Source organism: Heloderma suspectum, chromosome 4 (genome assembly GCF_057233095.1).
Source record: "Heloderma suspectum isolate Gila_16-S chromosome 4, 16-S_ref, whole genome shotgun sequence".
Lineage (NCBI taxonomy): Eukaryota > Metazoa > Chordata > Lepidosauria > Squamata > Helodermatidae > Heloderma > Heloderma suspectum.
Genome location: NC_139461.1, coordinates 271,365,503 through 271,382,610, shown reverse-complemented (window position 1 = coordinate 271,382,610; position 17,108 = coordinate 271,365,503). Strand labels below are relative to the sequence as shown.

The 17,108-nt window shown below is 45.7% G+C and overlaps 1 protein-coding gene across 1 annotated transcript in view; it reads right to left on the bottom strand.

Annotated features, from left to right (window-relative positions):
• Positions 1–17,108, bottom strand: part of RALY (RALY heterogeneous nuclear ribonucleoprotein) — a 62,555-nt gene that overhangs the window by 19,024 nt on the left and 26,423 nt on the right. The window contains exons 3-4 of the mRNA XM_084848364.1: positions 7,484–7,531; positions 1,854–2,014 (exon numbers count right to left, since the gene is read on the bottom strand). Of these exons, the coding sequence (XP_084704490.1) occupies positions 1,854–2,014; positions 7,484–7,531 (209 nt within the window). The remainder of the gene's footprint in view (positions 1–1,853; positions 2,015–7,483; positions 7,532–17,108) is intronic.

Here is a 17,108-nt window from a genome sequence, read left to right as displayed (position 1 = left end):
CCATTCACATGCTTCTGGGGACCTTTATTGGGTCACAATCCCTCACCATCTGTACACATTGTTGTTTCTTCTTGTTGTTGTTGTTGTTATACCATCTTAACACAAGTGGGACCTGCGACAAAATGTTGCTCCTGTTCAGTGTGCCAGCCAGCATTCTGTGGTCATCGAGCATGCTAAGTCCTCATTGGGCTGGGCTCCTTCCTTCCTTCCTTCCTTCCTTCCTTCCTTCCTTCCTTCCTTCCTTCTCATGACTCCTTAGTTTTTTTGACTAAATATTTTTTTCTACGGCTGCAAACCTTTGGGTTCTACTGAGTCTGTTGATACCTCCCTCTTGTTTCCTAGTAGACCTATTTTGGCTACAAAGCCATTATAACTCAACACCCGAGATAGCTATTGGTATATACAAGTGGAACCTGAAACAAAATGTTGCAGTGTGGAGTACTCCAGTTCAGGGTTCCTGCCAGCCATATCCTCTTCCAGGAGACTCCACACCCATTCAACAGTCAGCCAGCATTTCATCCCCACAGGCCATGCTCCTTTCTCATTAGGCTGTTTTGGGTTCCTCCCCACCCGCCTTAGGATTTTTCCCCTCCTGAAGATGTTTTTGTACTTCTGCAAACCTTGACCAGCTGATGCTTCCCTCTTGTGCATGGATGGTACCATTTTAGCTGCATAAAGATCCAATCGCATGAGTTTGCTATTAGCATATAGGATGGCATTATTCTGCCTTTCTTCCAAGGTGCTCAAGGCAGCACGCATGGTTCTTCCCCTTCCCATTTTATCCTCACAACAACCCTGTGAGGTAGATCATGATCCTAATGTCACCCAGGGAGAGCTTCATGGCTGATTGAGGATTTGAACCTCTGTCTTCTCTAAAATGGAATTTGGCCCTTGGGCTGAAAGGGGTTCTGGGCCAGACCTACCTCTCGTGTCATATCAATACGATCATATCATGGTGACACTATATCCCTCTTGCGCATTTATACCTCGTAGCACACACAATAACATCTGTTGTGGTATTTTGGATAATACAGAATAAAAAGTGGGAAATAATGCTAGAAAAGCAGTATCTGGAACGCTTAATGTGCCCCAGCAGTTATCAGCGCACTTCAATACTGCTCAAAAGCACTAGTGTAGATCTAGCCCTAGTGTGACTTTCAGTTGAGCTGTGAAGTCTTTTCTGTTTCACCAAGCGTTTGGCGTGATGAGATTTTCTCTCTGCCCTGTGCGTAACTTTTACCTGGTTCTGGTTTTAACACTCTCCGTTATTTGTTGTTGTAAGGCGAACCTAGAGAAGTTCACCTGGCACCTACGTTGTACTCCTTCCGGCGCCAGGTGAAGACCTTTTTATTCTCCCAGTATTTTAGCATTTTAGCTTCCTAGCCTTTTAGCTTTGGTGTTCTAAATCTGTATTTTAAATCTCTGCATTGCTGCTAGGTTTTATTCTGGTTGTACTGTTATATTGTGGTTTTAATGTTTTCATATTTTATAGTGTTTTATGCTGCACTTGAGGGGTTTAATTTTTGTGAACCACCCAGACAGCTTTGGCTATTGGGCGGTATAGAAATAGATAGATAGATAGATAGATAGATAGATAGATAGATAGATGATAGACAGATAGATAGTTTTTATGGTTATATTGTAATTGTATTTCCTGTGATTATGAGCTGGCTTAGACACCGGGAGGTGGGTGTCTATAACGCTTTTATAGTAAATAATACATCAAATACAGGCAGTAACCATGCTTCCCTTGTAAAGCTGTAACCGCATGTGTGACACAAAGATGAGCTGCAAGCAGACTTCCATTCTTTCAAGTGTGAACGACATGTCTGTGTAACAATAGAGAAACTTACATTTTAATTTGGCGGAGCTGTTTGCAATGGCAGCTGAGCGGGCAAAGAGTTTGACGGGGAGCGTTGCTTTTACACGCCTTACTAAAGGGATGGTCACTCGTGGACGCTTCACAGGAACCACCCTGGGTATGGGAGAGACTCGTCCCCGATATTCAAAGAGTCTGCAAGACAATATTATTATAAGACACATCAGCTGACAGTAGAGGAAGTGCTTTTCAGCAGCAAAGGGCCAGACTGGGCAAAGGCATACGCATCAGTAACAAGTTCTGAAGAACACGAGACAAAATTCACAGGTTCCCTCTAGGGGGAGCTAGCGTTCCATCCATGCACGGCACCCCATGATTATGCCCAGGATCGTAAAAGCCACCGGGGAAGATACTTGATTGTGAAGGTTCCGGAAGACACATTCGTCAAGCCATTTCACGGTGAGATAATGCAGTTAAAACTCACACAGAAGACTTTTACTTAGCAAATCACTATAACCTGAAAGACTGTGACTTTTAATGCCTTTTTAAAACACTCACCTTAATGTCTCTGCTCTTAGAATTAATCCAGGAAGTCCCAAGGGCTTATGGACTGATATGCAAGGCCAAATCTTTTGGTTTTCTATGCCTTCCCCTCCTGTGTCCCTTATATCAGTTTCGTACCCACCCTTAGGGTGGCCGGGTGTCCTACTTTACAGAGGACAGTCCTCTATTTGAAGGGCTGTCCCGTCCGGTTTAAAGATAAAGAACCCAAAGAAGGGAGAGCAGCAGGGGCCTTGAAGTTTTCCTGGCCACAGTTAGCACCTGGACAGCAGTAGCCTGAGCAAGAATCACCTGGCCACAGTCTTCCCCACTACGGTGAGATGTCTTGTACGTGGCCACGCTCTCTAAGATGCTTGGCTTATGGTGTGGATCCAGCAAGGTAAGGTTGTGCCTTTTTATACCATGAGATTTGAGATGTAAAGAGAGGCCAGCACAACTAGGGTGGCTGCTTATGCATTGCCCCCGAAGAGGAAATGCAAGAATGGAAAAGAGGACACAGATTTGCATAAAATTTGCATATGCTAATTTATATAGATAGATGCACATTGATACATTATTATTATAATTTAAATAGAAATACAAGGCATCTCACCATACTTGGGAAGACGTTGACCAGGTGACCTGTGTGCCCGCTCAGTCTGCTGTCCACGTGCTGTTGATGGGAAATGTCATGGCCCCAGCTCTCCCTTCCCATGACTCTTTATCTTGGACTAAACAGACCTTCAGCTAGAGGATGACTTCAGACAGAGGACTGTCCTCTGACAGTCCTTTAAGTAGAAGACTGTCCTCTTTAAAGTAGGATACATGGCCGTCCTAGGCACAACGATATTACCCACGCTACATGCAGACAGTTGCTCAGTTCCTGCCTCCTGTTCCCTTGCAGCTGAATGGAATCTTCTCAAAACTAGTGGCCATTGGCTTTAGTCAAGTTAAGAAGGCTTGGATGACCAGAGGACTCAAGGATCTATTGGGAAAATGTCAAACTGAGGAAGAATGTGAAAGCCTTTAAGAGGGCTGGGAAAATAGGCAATGTGAACAGTTCATGGATCTGGACCCTTTGCCCCCCTGGCAAAGGCAAAGTACAGGCTGAAGGGGCAGGATTGCAGCTTGAGATCGATAGGCATATGGTCAAGGAACACCTAATTACTTTGAATGAGTTCAAGTCTCCAGAGCCAGATGAACTGCACCCTAGAGTAATCAAGGAACCGGAAAAAAAACTCTCAGAACCACTGTCTATTCTCTTTGAGAAATCATGGAGGACGGGGGAAGTGCCAGATGATTGGAGGAGGGTAGATTGTCCCTATCTTCAAAAAGGGTAAAAAGGCAGAACCTGAGAACTACAGACCAGTCAGTCTGACATCAATCCCTGGGAAAATTCTGGAGCAGATTATCAAGCAAGCCATCTGTAAGCAAACAATGCCGTGATTACTCGAAGCCAACATGGATTTGTCAAGAACAGATCGTGCCAGACCAATCTGATCTCATTTTTTGATCAAGTCACCTCCCTTGCGGACTGTGGGAATGCTGTAGACATAATATACCTCAACTTCAGCAAAGCTTTCAACAAAGTGCCCCATGATATCCTGATGAGCAAACTAGCTCAAAGTGGGCTAGATGAAACAACGATCCGGTGGATCCACAGTTGGCTACAGAATCAGACTCAAAGAGTGCTGATCAATGGGATCTTCTCAAACAGAGGAGAAGTAATGAGCGGGGTACTGCAGGGCTCAGTCCTGGGCCCAGTGCTCTTCAACATTTTTATGAAAGACTTGGAGGAGGTGGTGCAGAGAATGCTGATCAAATTTGCAGATGACACCAAACTGGGCAGGAGAGCTGATACTTTGGAAGACAGAAACAAAATTCAAAGTGATCTTGATAGACTGGAGTGCTGGGCAGAAAACAACAGAATCACATTTAATAGGGATAAATGCCAAGTTCTGCACCTAGGAAAAAGAAACCAAATGCACAATTACAAGATGGGGGATATGTGGCTCAACAATGCTACAAGTGAGAAGGATCTTGGAATTGTTGTCGATCACAAGCTGAATATGAGGCAACAATGTGATGTGGCTGCAAAAAAAGGCAAATTCTATTTTGGGCTGCATTAATAGAAGCATTGCTTCCACATCCCGGGAAGTGCTACTTCCCCTCTACTCAGCACTGGTTAGGCCTCATCTGGAGTACTGTGTCCAGTTCTGGGCACCACATTTTAAGAAGGATGCAGACAAATTGGAGAGGGTTCAGAGAAGGGCAACAAAGATGATCAGGGGACTGGAAACAAAGCCCTATGAAGAGAGACTGAAAGAACTGGGCATGTTTAGCTGTGAGAAGAGAAGACTGAGGGGAGAGATGATAGCGCTCTTCAAGAACTTGAAAGGTTGTCACAGGGAGGAAGGCCAGGATCTCTTCTCGATCATCCCAGAGTGCAGGACACGGAATAAGGGGCTCAAGTTACAGGAATCCAGATTCCAGCTGAACATCAGGAAAATCTTCCTGACTGTTAAAGCAATACAACAATGGAACCAATGACCTAGGGAGGTGGTGGGCTCTCCCATGCTGGAGGCATTCAAGACGAGGCTGGACAGCCATCTGTCAGGGATGCTCTGACTTGGATTCCTGCATTGAGCAGGGGTTGGACTCGATGGCCTTGTAGGCCCCTTCCAACCCTACTATACTATTCTATGATTCTATGATCATGAACCTGAATTTTAAAAGCATGGCCATTCCCTGTTCCACCTCAGATTGCCTCAGTAACCTTGGGGAAAAATCATGGATCCAGCTACACATCCCATCTCCTTAAAGGGTTGGGGATTTGCCTCTCGTGCAGTTTGAAAATCTTACCCCCCCATTAGTTGGATTCTGAGGAGTTAATACATTTGGTCTCCTGCACAAATCTGTACCTGACAGCTTGATTCTATGAGCTGTGGTACTAAGGCAGTGACTCATAGAGGGTTGTGCAAGACTTTTTTGCTTTGTTTTGGGATACCGTTTGTTTTTGTTGCTGGAAGCCTCATTTAGTTTGTCTTTCATCTAGCAAAATCGTATTTGTATTGGCAAAAATTCATTGGCATTCATGTTATTTTAAAACTCACATCTGCCTTCAGCTTCCCTCCCCCTTGCTTTATTCTGCCGACTTCTGCAACCACTCCTCGTAGTCACCATCCCCCCGCCCCATTTCAGTGCCCCAAACATTGCATCTTTCTCAGGGAATGTGGGAAAAACAAAATGGCAGCCACTATAAAAAATGGGAGCTTCAGCTGGTGGCTGTATTTCCCCAACATCATGACCTGGAATGTGACATCTAAGGCATTTCTGGGAAAAAGAAAATGGTGGACACCTGTAGTGGCTACAGAAATCAGCTACTTCCACCACCATCAGGAAAACATAGCATAAAAAGTCAGATAGAGCTCTTGCTGTCACCGCTACTGGGGAAGGTAAGCCCCGCCCCCATCAACGGTGCTCACATTTATGCCCATTTGTCTGTCTGCAGCACTCATTTGGGGGCAAACAAAAATTGAGCTGAATGGGACCTCTTTGGTTTAGTTTTCCATTTTTTCCAAAATGAATGCAGACTGCTTAGAGCCATAGGGATTCAAGTCCCAGTATGACGGGCCCAATTCCCAGTGTGAAGGGAAAACCTGTCCCTTCCTGCTGGCATGCTAGGTCTTGACCCATCTTTCTGCATGGCACCCAAGGGCCATTTGGCAGAGATGGAATGGTGCAAGCAGTATACCTTCCCCCTATTCCTTCACGTGGCTTTGTGTGAACTTCCACTGGTCCCTTGGAACTGTAAAGAAGTTTTGCTTATAAATGGTCAAATGGTCACAAGGCAGTTGAGTGAGCAGTGGCAAAATAGCTCCAACAATTTTTGGATGAGGTTCTGGACACTTAAACGGCAGCGTTTAAGGCAGGGTTTGGGACTCAGTGGGACTAATGTCTCCGTAGACATGTATAGGATTGTGCTGTTAAGCTTCAGGCTTTTAAAAATATATAAAGTATCCCCCAAACCTGAATTTTAAAACAAATACTGATGCTTTTGAAACTCAAATGTTCAGGTTTCAGTTTTGAACAGTTGGCTAAATTTCTGCAAATGCCTGTTCTATTACCCCCCCCCCCAATCTTTCAACATTATAAAATGGCCATTAAAATATATCTATATTACTGCCGTCCTTTTTGCTATAGAATAGACTTGGTACAAAAAGATCAGGGCAATGAGAATTCTGTGTGCACAAGCAATATCAAATGTTTCCCTTCTTAATGTGTTGCTCTTTATTCTATTCAAAGGAAATGTGAAGCATTGTTCAGTCTGAAGATACACACTTGGTGATCAACCCATTCCTGCATTACGGGCATGATGGGGCACCCTTCTCTGCATGCCTTCAATAAGAGAAATACATTTATCATTTACGAAAGAGAGGGCCTTCTCTGAGATGGCACCCTGACTTTGGAATGCCCTGTTATGGGACACACATCTGGTGCTAACACTGTACTCCTTTCAGTGCCAGGTTAAAACTGCATCTATTTTTATTATCATCATCATCTTAAATCTAAACTTTTTTTTGTAGCCAGTTGAACTTGTTATTGTACTGATGTTTAGATTTTATGTCGTTTTTATTGGATTGAATGTAGGGCCAGGCCAAGACATTTTGCTGCCGGAGGTTAAGCAGCAAACGCATCCCCGCCCCTCCGCCCCAAGTCAAGGTGCATTGTACAAAAGCCAGCAAAGTTATTTTGGCATATGAAGCCCCAAACTCCACAAACACCTCTCCCCATCCCTGGTGGTAAAAACACAATAATGTATTACAGGTGCAATCCTATGCATGTTTAGACAGAAAAAAGGCCTACAACTCCCAGCATGCTGGGAATTGCAAGTGTTTTTTCTGTCTAAACGTGCATGGGACTGGGCCCTAAATAACTAACCTTTTGCTGCCCTTCATGCACCCAGAATCTGCTGCCTGAGTTGACTGCCTCACTCTGCCTTATAGTAGGGCCGACCCTGATTGAGTGTTTGATCTTTATGTACATCGCCCTGAGATCCCCTTTGGGGTGAAGCTGCAGGTTATACATTTTAAAAAGAAATTGATAAATATCTCATCTACTTACCTGTCATAGAAGTCATCTCTGTAGTAGTCATAGTCAAAGTCATAGCCACTGTAAAATCAAAGAAAACTGATTAAGTATTAAACCTCTTCCCACCAATTATGAAATCGCTGATCTTCACTCTTGTAGATTTGGAAGAAACCCCCCCCCCCCGCTCTGACTTAGTGCCAGCTCCAGGTTTTTGAGGGCCCTTGGGCAAGACACCTACTTTCTCAGTGGCCCTGTTCAGACGTGGCTTGGGGAAGGATAAAATCCCACATGTCACTGAACAGGTGGCTAATTTCTTTCTAATTGCCATGTGAACAAGAGCCAAGCTGTCTGACTATATTCGTTAAACTGAAAAAAATTGTAGCCTGTGTCCATTTGTATACTTGTCTGAGTATTTTAACCAGAACGGTTCTAAATGACCGTAATAAAGAGTATTTGATTTGATTTGAACACAAGATAAGAACCTTTGAACATAGCTTAATATGTATAATATCTTCCTCTTTTGGGTATTGATATATTGTTGTAAGATATCCGTTGCGATTTCTACAGTGTTTATTTCTCTTGTATACCTAAATATCACTTGCAGCTGCTTCTCTTCCTCCTCCTCCTCTGTTACTTTCATGTGTTCTTGGCTTAGTCATCTGTTATACTTGTTTTTAAATCCTTAATAATATATTATTCTGTCTTTCTACTTGGGAAAGGTGGTTAGGCTCACCACGGTGCATGGTCGTTACCACTGTGCGCTCCTGCCACACATGCATGGAACCATGGCCTGCAGCATGGTTGGCCTGACCACCCCCTGTCCTGCAAAACCCCACAGTCGTCCAGCTGGGCCGCCCTGCATCCCAGGGGCCTCAGCGGAGCAAACGGCCATCTTGTGGCCGGCGCTGCAGCAATTGCCTCCCCACTGGGTTGAGGTGCATGGGGCCTGGGCCAGGCCCACCGCCAGACATGCAGCCTGTGATCTGGCTTTAAAGTGTCATTTCTGTCTTTACATTCATAGAACAATTTCTACCCTGGTAAGAACTGATTTAGTTGTATTGAAGATAACATTCTCACCTGTTGGCTTTTTGCATGTCTCTGAAGAAACAAGTTCTCGCTTTCCCATGCTGGATGCCATCCCCCAGCTCTCTGCCCATCTCTCCCCCAGTGGTGCAGGGCGGTGAAGTGGATCTGCTACCCGCCCACCGGCCCCTCCCCCTGGCACTGCCCCCAATGGCTAACTGCAGAACCTGAGCTCCAGTGCCACCCCCCCCATCCCACAACCCCATCCCTGTGCATCCCAGCCCCAGTTGTGTCTGAGGGAAAGTGGGTCTGCATGTGTTGGCAGCCCAAGCTGCCATCCCCAGCAAGCCTCCCCTCCTCATGGGCATGGGACCCATGGGTGCAGGTCCCAAACATCTGCAGTACCCACCATGTTGCCAAGCTCCAGTACAGAACCCCCACCATACAGCCGAGGGGTGGCCATGGGGCCTTGCTGCCTGAGGTGGACCTGCGGGCACCAAAGATGGCATGGCAACAGCCTGCCAAGCTGCACTCCCCCCCAACAGGTGCACAGTGGAGTGGCAGAGGGAAGGAGGCAATGGGCGAGAGCTCCTCTGCCAGCACGTCGCCATCCCCTCCCCTCCCTGGGCTCCCCAGCAAAGCCTCCCCAACAACAAAGGAGCAAGTCTGGGTGCAAAGTTATGCTTTATTGGGGAACAAAGCAGCGGGGTGGGCATGTAGAAATCCAGCCTTGCCAAAGAGCAAAATGTGTAGAAAAATGCTAAGGCACCTAATGGAGTCAAAACAGGACAGAGGGCAGTGGGGCAGGCAATGATTTGGGGGGGGGAATGCAGGGGAAGCAGAATGGGGACCCCACCCATAGCACGGGGGAATCATGCACTCATAGCGCTGGAAGGAGGTGCTGGAGGCAGCTTGGCGGCAGACCAATCTGTGGAGGTGTGAAGGGGGAACAGACAAAACATCTGTTCTGCATATTGGGGCTTGGCCAAACTGGCAATGGGGTCTGGGGGTCTGCAGCATCGGGGGGGGGGGGGTTGGTTTGTGGCCGGGAAGACACTGCTTGGCCAATGGCCCAGCAGCAAGAATGTTTTCACTTTTTGCAGAGCTGCAGGTGTTTGTGCCTGGGAGCGCGGAGTGCTCAACATCACTGTGCTGCTAACAGTGGCGTGGGATTGAAACCATTGTTGTTCTCCACGCACCTCTCCAGTTTTGTACTGCGGGCAGGGATGGGGAGTGAGGAGGCTGGCTCTCAGCTGTTGCATCATGTGTTGCTAGGCAGTTTTTGACCATGGAGATGTTGTGCACTGGCAGGAGTGGCAGGGCCATTTTCGGCTGCTTTTGCTGCAGAGCTGTATGGTACTTCTTGGTCAACCATGGGGGCCTGACAGATAGGGATGCTGGAGAAATCTACCATGGACTCAAATGAGGTCTTCAGGGTGTAAAATACATCATTCACCGCTGTAAATAGGCCATTTACAGCTGTAATTTCCCCGCAATAGGCTAATGGCAGTCACCATTAGCCTATCTTTTCTTTTAGAAAGCTGGAGAGCTGCTGTGCCAACTCAGGCAGATGCGGCAGGGCTCAGGAGAATTGCCCCATGGCGGACCTGCCCTGTCCCCCTGGACCGGACGTTGAGGGATTTGTCCATCCCTCCTGACAGACACAATGCTAAGCCATGATAGGGGCCACTGACCCTATGGCAGCATGTCTTAGTGTTCATGGTTAGTGGTCATGGTTACACTGTGGTTATATAGCCACTGTGGTTAGGAAAAATGCCCTACAGACAACACACGAAGCCATCATAGTTTGCCCAAAATACTTAACTATCATGGCTGAGCGTTATGTCTGAATAGGGCCAGTGAGCCTACTTTATCAACACCATTGTCAACAGCTGGTATTGCTCCTCATCTTCCTTCTCATCACTGGCAGCATTTGCTTGCTTGACAGCCAGTGAGCACATTGGCAATGGCATCTACTGATCCTTCTTCTCACCACCACCATTGCCTGGACTCGAATGAGAGGCAGGTGAAGGAGCAAGTTGCAATGGTGAAGAGGAGGAGCAACTCCAGGGGGCTCTAGTCAGTGGGCACCTGCTGGGGTGTGGATCCGTGAAAGGTTCCCGACCATGCCTACAATTGATGCTGGCCCTGCTTTAACTTGATGTGTTTCTGAGCCTGAGAAGGAGAACCATTTTGTCACAAAATCTGCAGTTGCACATGTATTACATCACAAATAGGCATTCAACAGGGCCTGCAAAGAACGATGTGAGTAGCCAGCTTTGAGCTATAGTAACTGCTTCCTGTCCAGTAACTGCTTTGAGCTATAGTAATGGCTTTCGGTCCATGTAACAGGGGTGCAGAAGCTGTCTCAAGCAGCAGTGTCGGGGGCCAAAGGGAAAATGGGCAGTATAGCCAGCATCTCTGAGGGATGCTGCAAAATGTTCTCAGCCAGAGGGATCAGGTCGGGGAGTGGGACTTCAGCAGAGTCTGCATGAGCACCTGTCATGGATGGTTTAGGTGTAGTCACTACCGTCACAGAGCCAGCGGCTGACTTGATAACCTGCCATTTCCCTTTCTCCTCCGAGAGTGATATTTTATACGCCGTAAATGAAACTATAATATTGAAACCCTTCATAGAAGAAAACTTTCAGCATGAATCCAGCCAGCAAATAGCAGAAATTGAAAGCTTTGACATTTCCTATTGAAAAGGAGCACAGCAACATATCAATTTGAAAGGTCAGCTAAAGAAGTGAAAATTTTAATTTTGGCTTGACACCTTTGACTTCACAGTGACACTGAAGTGGCATTTAAGGGCAATAAAAACCACCAGAGATTTAGAGCTCAACCCTCACCATGTTCCACAGATGCAAACCCCATTTCTCTTATGCTGCCAGATAGTCTGTATAGGACAGAATGTTAGACTTTGACCAAGCAGACCTAGGTTCAAATTTTTGCCTAACCATGAAGACCGCTGGCTGACCTTGCACTGGTCACTATCTTTTAGGCCAGGGCTGAGGGACCTGTACCCCTCCAGATGTTGCTGGACTTCCATCAGCCCCAGCCATATAGCCAATGGACAGAACTGATGGGAGCTGTAGTCCAGCAAAATCTGGAGGGCTGTGGCTTCTTCACCTCTGCTTTAGCGAAACCTGCCTCAGTGGGTTGTTCTTAGGTGTGTCTGTTTTAAGTATTTCCTCACTCCAGCTTTTGTTGGAGTTCATGATGCCTCTTGTGTGAAACATGAATATAACATGTGTCTGTATTAGGGCTTTTTTACATGAGGCACTGATTGTGCACTCATCATTCTCTACTCAAGGTTGTTTATGGGTTTTGGGTTCTTTAGATGATGTGACCCTCCAGTTTTGCTTCTGTATCTAAAGAGCACTTTTGCTGATGTTTTTTAAAAGCAGGGAAATTGCAGTATTTAATTGTAAAACGGAAAGAAAATGGTTTTTTTACTTGAACATTATTGAATATTCCTCTATATGACAGTGCCACCTAAAGGTTATATAGCAGAAAAGCAGGAAAGGAAACTTTCCTCATATAGGGCTTGGATCTCAATTCTGCAACAAAACCGAAAGTAGATACAGCGGATTAAGAGCCCAATTAACAGCCTTGTGTCGAAAAGCTCTTAGTGCTGTCAAATTCGGATTTCTGAAGATTTTCTACCACTCTTTGTAGCCTTCTAAATGTCATGAATGTGACCCAAACTAACAAATCAGACATGCATACAGCATGTCCCAGTCACCACTAGCCCCTTCTACTTGTGCACCCCCCAAAGGGTTCTGCAAGGACCAAGTTGCCCCCCCTCCCCCATCTGAAAAAGTTGCCCATCCATGTTGGAGATATCCTGAATCATTCAGGGCTTTAACAGTCAAACCCAACACTGTGAATGGGGTCAAATGTAGTTGGTACAATATGATCTGAAACTATTGCATCCATTAGCACTCTAGCTGCTGCATTTTGCACCACCTGAACTTTTCATTTGCACAGATGATACTGTAGCAACGTAATTCAAACATCAATACTCATGGACAACACGCTACAGAAGTGCTGCTTGGAGTCACTCAGGCTACCACCCTGTGTGTGCTTACTTGAGAGTATGTCCCATTGAACTCAGTAGGATGTCTTTGGGATTACATTGTAAGGCTCTTTAATCAGAAACAGCAGTTGGGCAATAAGTAATTTCTTCTCTTTTAAAGGAACGATGGACTCACCGCTGATAGCAATAATGATCTTCTCTGTGGTTTATAGCTCAAAAATCAATGTGCTGTAACTGTACAATACCACCTACTCTCACCCCTGTATCTTCCTTCATTGTTGGAGTTTCTCTATGCCATCCCCTACTTCTGTATGGGAACTAACCTTAAGAACAGACAGCAGACTGTAATTCCACCTGCTCCCAAGCTGTATGTAAAGATTTACAAGGCTGTGGCAGACACTGATCCAGGCATAAATCACTGCTCTCAATAAACAACCCCTGTGGGCTTGATATGACAAATGCCATGAATCATGATATGACAAATGCCACGAATCATTATGATGCCCTCTTGTTTGCTTGATTTTAATTTCCACTATTTAAATTAGCAAAGGGCTTCGAAGAGGATTTTGAAGCATTGTGCATCCACATTGCTTGGAATTTGTGCTAGTAAATACCCCTCAATAAAGGACTGGAAAAAGAGGGGGATACTCACTGTGATTAGGACAAGAAACAAGGACTGCAATCCTGCACAGGATTAAGCGCATTAAACATTCCATAGACCGCAGCACCGTCCTTTCTTTGCATTTTTACTGAGAAGCAAGTACTACTATGTTCAGTGGGGCTTACTCCCAGATAAGACTGCAAACATAAGCTCACTTAGTAGAAAGTAAATCCCATTGCTTCCAGGTAAGTATGATTAGGAAATCTATGGCTTAATTGTATACTGGATGCAATCAATCAATCAGTGGAAAATAGGCTTAGGTTCTGTGGCAGGAAACATGTCCTGACTAAAACAGCAGTCCAGTAGCAGGGACTCCCCCCCCCCTTTTCTTGCAGTATCTGATTTGGCTCATTTGCATGAGCAATCTGTTCTCCAAGCACCTTTCTGAAGCCCACTTGCTCTCTGCCTCTTGGCAAGGGGTTGGATTAGATGGCTTTGTGGTGCCTCCCAAATCTAAGATCCTCTTTTGAAAGGCTTGTACAAAGGACACAATCTCTGTGCACAGACAGGAGTGCTGCTGTCTCAACTGGTGAATAGCTGCCACCCTGCAGAATCTACCAATGGGAGGGTATTAATAGAGGTAGATGCTGGGATGTGCATCAATAACAGCTGCTATTTACCTTTATACTCCAGTGCTAATAGTCTAATTGACTGAGATGCCAGGCATGACCATGCGAGAAATAGCTTCTTGCCTTTCTCTGTCCCCACCTGGGATCTGAATGAGACAGCTGGCTGACTGCTGGTCTCCTTGAGGGGGGTGGGCGGGCACCATTGCCTCCCCCCTCTTGTTATCTAGCGCTTGACAGATGAGATGTGATTAAGCTCACTTTTCTCTTTCTCTCATGGAGTTCTTCTTGATTTTATTCCTGATAATTGTTTCCAGCATGCTGCTAATTTGGGACTGTATCAAAAGTGGAAGCTTAGGAGAAATCCACTCCCTTCCCGTGCCTTGTGCAATTCAATACGACAAACGCAACAGCACAGGCACAGTGAACAACAGCCTTGGAACAATATTCTTTACTGACTCAAATGAATGACTGGCAGTGACCCCTTACCATCACTGACCCCAACACTGAAAGCATTTCCATGTGATGTACCTAGCTCACATGTGGGCAAGCTGTGGGCCATATGCAGCCCTCTCCATGTGGCCCCTGACACTGCTGGCATCTCCTGTACCTTTGGGCTGCTTAATCACAAGGAAAAAGAAGAAACTGGCTGGAAAGCATTGAGACTAGAAAGTCCTTAGGAATGATGCTTTAGGCTGGCTTACCCAACCTGGTATCCTCCAGATGTTTTGGACTACAACTCCCAGATCATAGTTAGCCAGCCATGCTGGCCGGGGCTAATAGGAGCTGTAGTCCAAAACATCTGGAATGCAGCAGGTTGGGGAAAGGTGCCTCTGTGATTTGTGCCTTGCTGTCTGCTTGCTGCTCTCTTTCCTGCTGCTCTCTTTTTTCGCTCTCCTCAGCTTGAACAAAAGTACAGAAGATGGCAGAGAGCAGCGGCCATCACGGAGAGTGCTTTCAAAGGTGATAGCAGTGCTTTCAGGGACAGAAGAGTGTTTTGAAAATTGTGGGTTTGGTCCAGGGCTGGCCAAGGACATTTTGCGGCCTGAGGCGAAGGTCAAGACAGCACCCCCTCCCATTCCACATCTGACATCTGACCAGACTGGCAGTTGAATCTTACTTCAGTAGTGGTGATGCGACAGTGTCTGCTGCTGCACCTGAGGGCGCAAGGCTAGTTTAGGAAGCCCAGGGCAGGTCATGGGGCACAGGTACCTCTGTCTACTCTCTACTCCTCAGCCTCTGTTGCCTGAGGTGGTCACTTCACTTGGCCTCATAGCAGGACCAGCCCTGATTGGGTGGGATCTGCACTTTCAAAGGGCTCTTCTCTCCCTAAAACTGCTCTTACCAATTTATTTTTATTTTTTGCATTTCTATACTGCCCAATAGCTGAAGCTCGCTGGGTGGTATCTCCTTAGAAAGCACTCTCCAAGTGACCCCACCCATGACTTAGCTGAAACCAACTTATGGCCCTAGGCTGTGCAAGTGCCACTGAAATAAACTGAGCTTCCTTCCTTCCTTCCTTCCTTCCTTCCTTCCTTCCTTCCTTCCTTCCTTCCTTCCTTCCAACTTCATGTGCTTAGAACTGAGGTGCTAGACTTTAACTAGGGCTAGATGAATCTCTGGTCCTTATCACTTTTGCATGCATTCACACATAAATGTTTGCTCTGCCTTACCTGTACTGTGTTATATCCTGGTCAGTTCACCTGGGAATGAATTTACTTCATCTGGCAATGTATGAAATGGCCACTTACAGATATTTGATGAGTGTCTGACCTGCTTTTCTAAGTGCCTTCAGCACAGATCATCTGGCCCAGCGACAGCCTCCTATCAAAGTGCTGAGGCAACCTTTTCTATACTGCTCCTCACAGTACATTGCTAGGTTCAGTTTGGCAGTCCCTGCTGCTGACCAGCTGTAACCTGAAGTCTAGTTCATTAGTAAGGTTGCAACAGTTGGTCTATTAATCAATTTGATTAATTGATTAAAAACCTTTCAATTGACTAAAAAGGTGCTTCTCACCAACTTAGCAGATTTTGTAAATAATTTCAAAAATTGCAGGTGGTAGGTGCAGTCTTAGAAGATGCATTCCCCATTTTCTCTCATGGATCAGAAGTAATATGTCTTATAAGATGGTGCATGCTGTAACGTATGGGTGTGTCATCTTCTAAGAACATAAGCATTTTCTTCAAAATGATTATTTTATACATATCCAAAACTCCATGATCAATCAACAAAGGCGTCTATAACTGAATGACAGCCCTGGGAGTAAGAGTTGTATGGGGTCCTCTTAAAGGGCAACAATAATTACTTATCTGTTTTTAAACATGCCTTAAAGACCTGGATGTTTCAGTCTGCTGTTAAATGAATGGGACACCCCTTTCCAGTGTATAATTTTTACTGTTGTTATTTTAAATGTTTTTTGCTGCTGTTTTAGTTAATTGCATTTTATATTTTATTGTTTAATTGCATCCATTAGTCACGCTGTGTAAGCCTATGGTAAAGCAGTAGAAGGAAGTACTTCTTCACACAGCGCATAGTTAAACTATGGAATTTGCTACCACAAGAAGTAGTGATGGCCACCAATTTGGATGGATTTAAAAAGGGTGTTAGACAAATTCCTGGTGGATAAGGGTATCAATGGCTACCAGTCCTGATGGCTATATACTACATCCAGTATCAGAGGCTGTAAACCTATGTGCACCAGTTGCTGTTGCACCCATATCTTGCTTGTGGTTTCCTGTGGGCAGCTGGTTGGCCACTGTGTGAACAGAATACTGGACTAGATGGACCTTGGTCTGATCCAGCATGGCTCTTCTTACGTTCTTATGTAGATTGGTACTTCCTCTCTGATGTTTGACACTTAAACACCACCACTAACCAAAGCACATCATTTCCACCCTCAGTAAGCTTGTCCTTACTCCTGCAGATCCTCTGATCCTTATAGTGGTTTCAGATGACCTGGTTTATTTTCCTGCACAGCGATATGAGCCACTGACACATATTACAACCCAATTTGGGTAGTGGTGGTCTGTCCTGCAACGGCCTTTGTAGCTACCATGCTACAAAACCCTGCCACATCAGGGACATTTCTTATGTTAGGGGAAGGCAAGCCTGGATTTACCATGGAGTGAACACCCAACAGGGAGCCAAAGCATGGCTTAGTATTTGGTACTTTGGACGAGGATTGGAGAGATGCGGACTCACATCCTGACTCTGCTAAGTCGCTCATTAAGTGGGCTCACTATCTGTCAGCCTCACCTACCTCGCAGGTTTTTTGTGAAGATAAAAATGGACAGGAGGACTCCACGTTTTGGAGGGCCCTTGGGCAAGGCACCCTCAGTGGGGCCCATCCTTCAGTGAGTCCACTT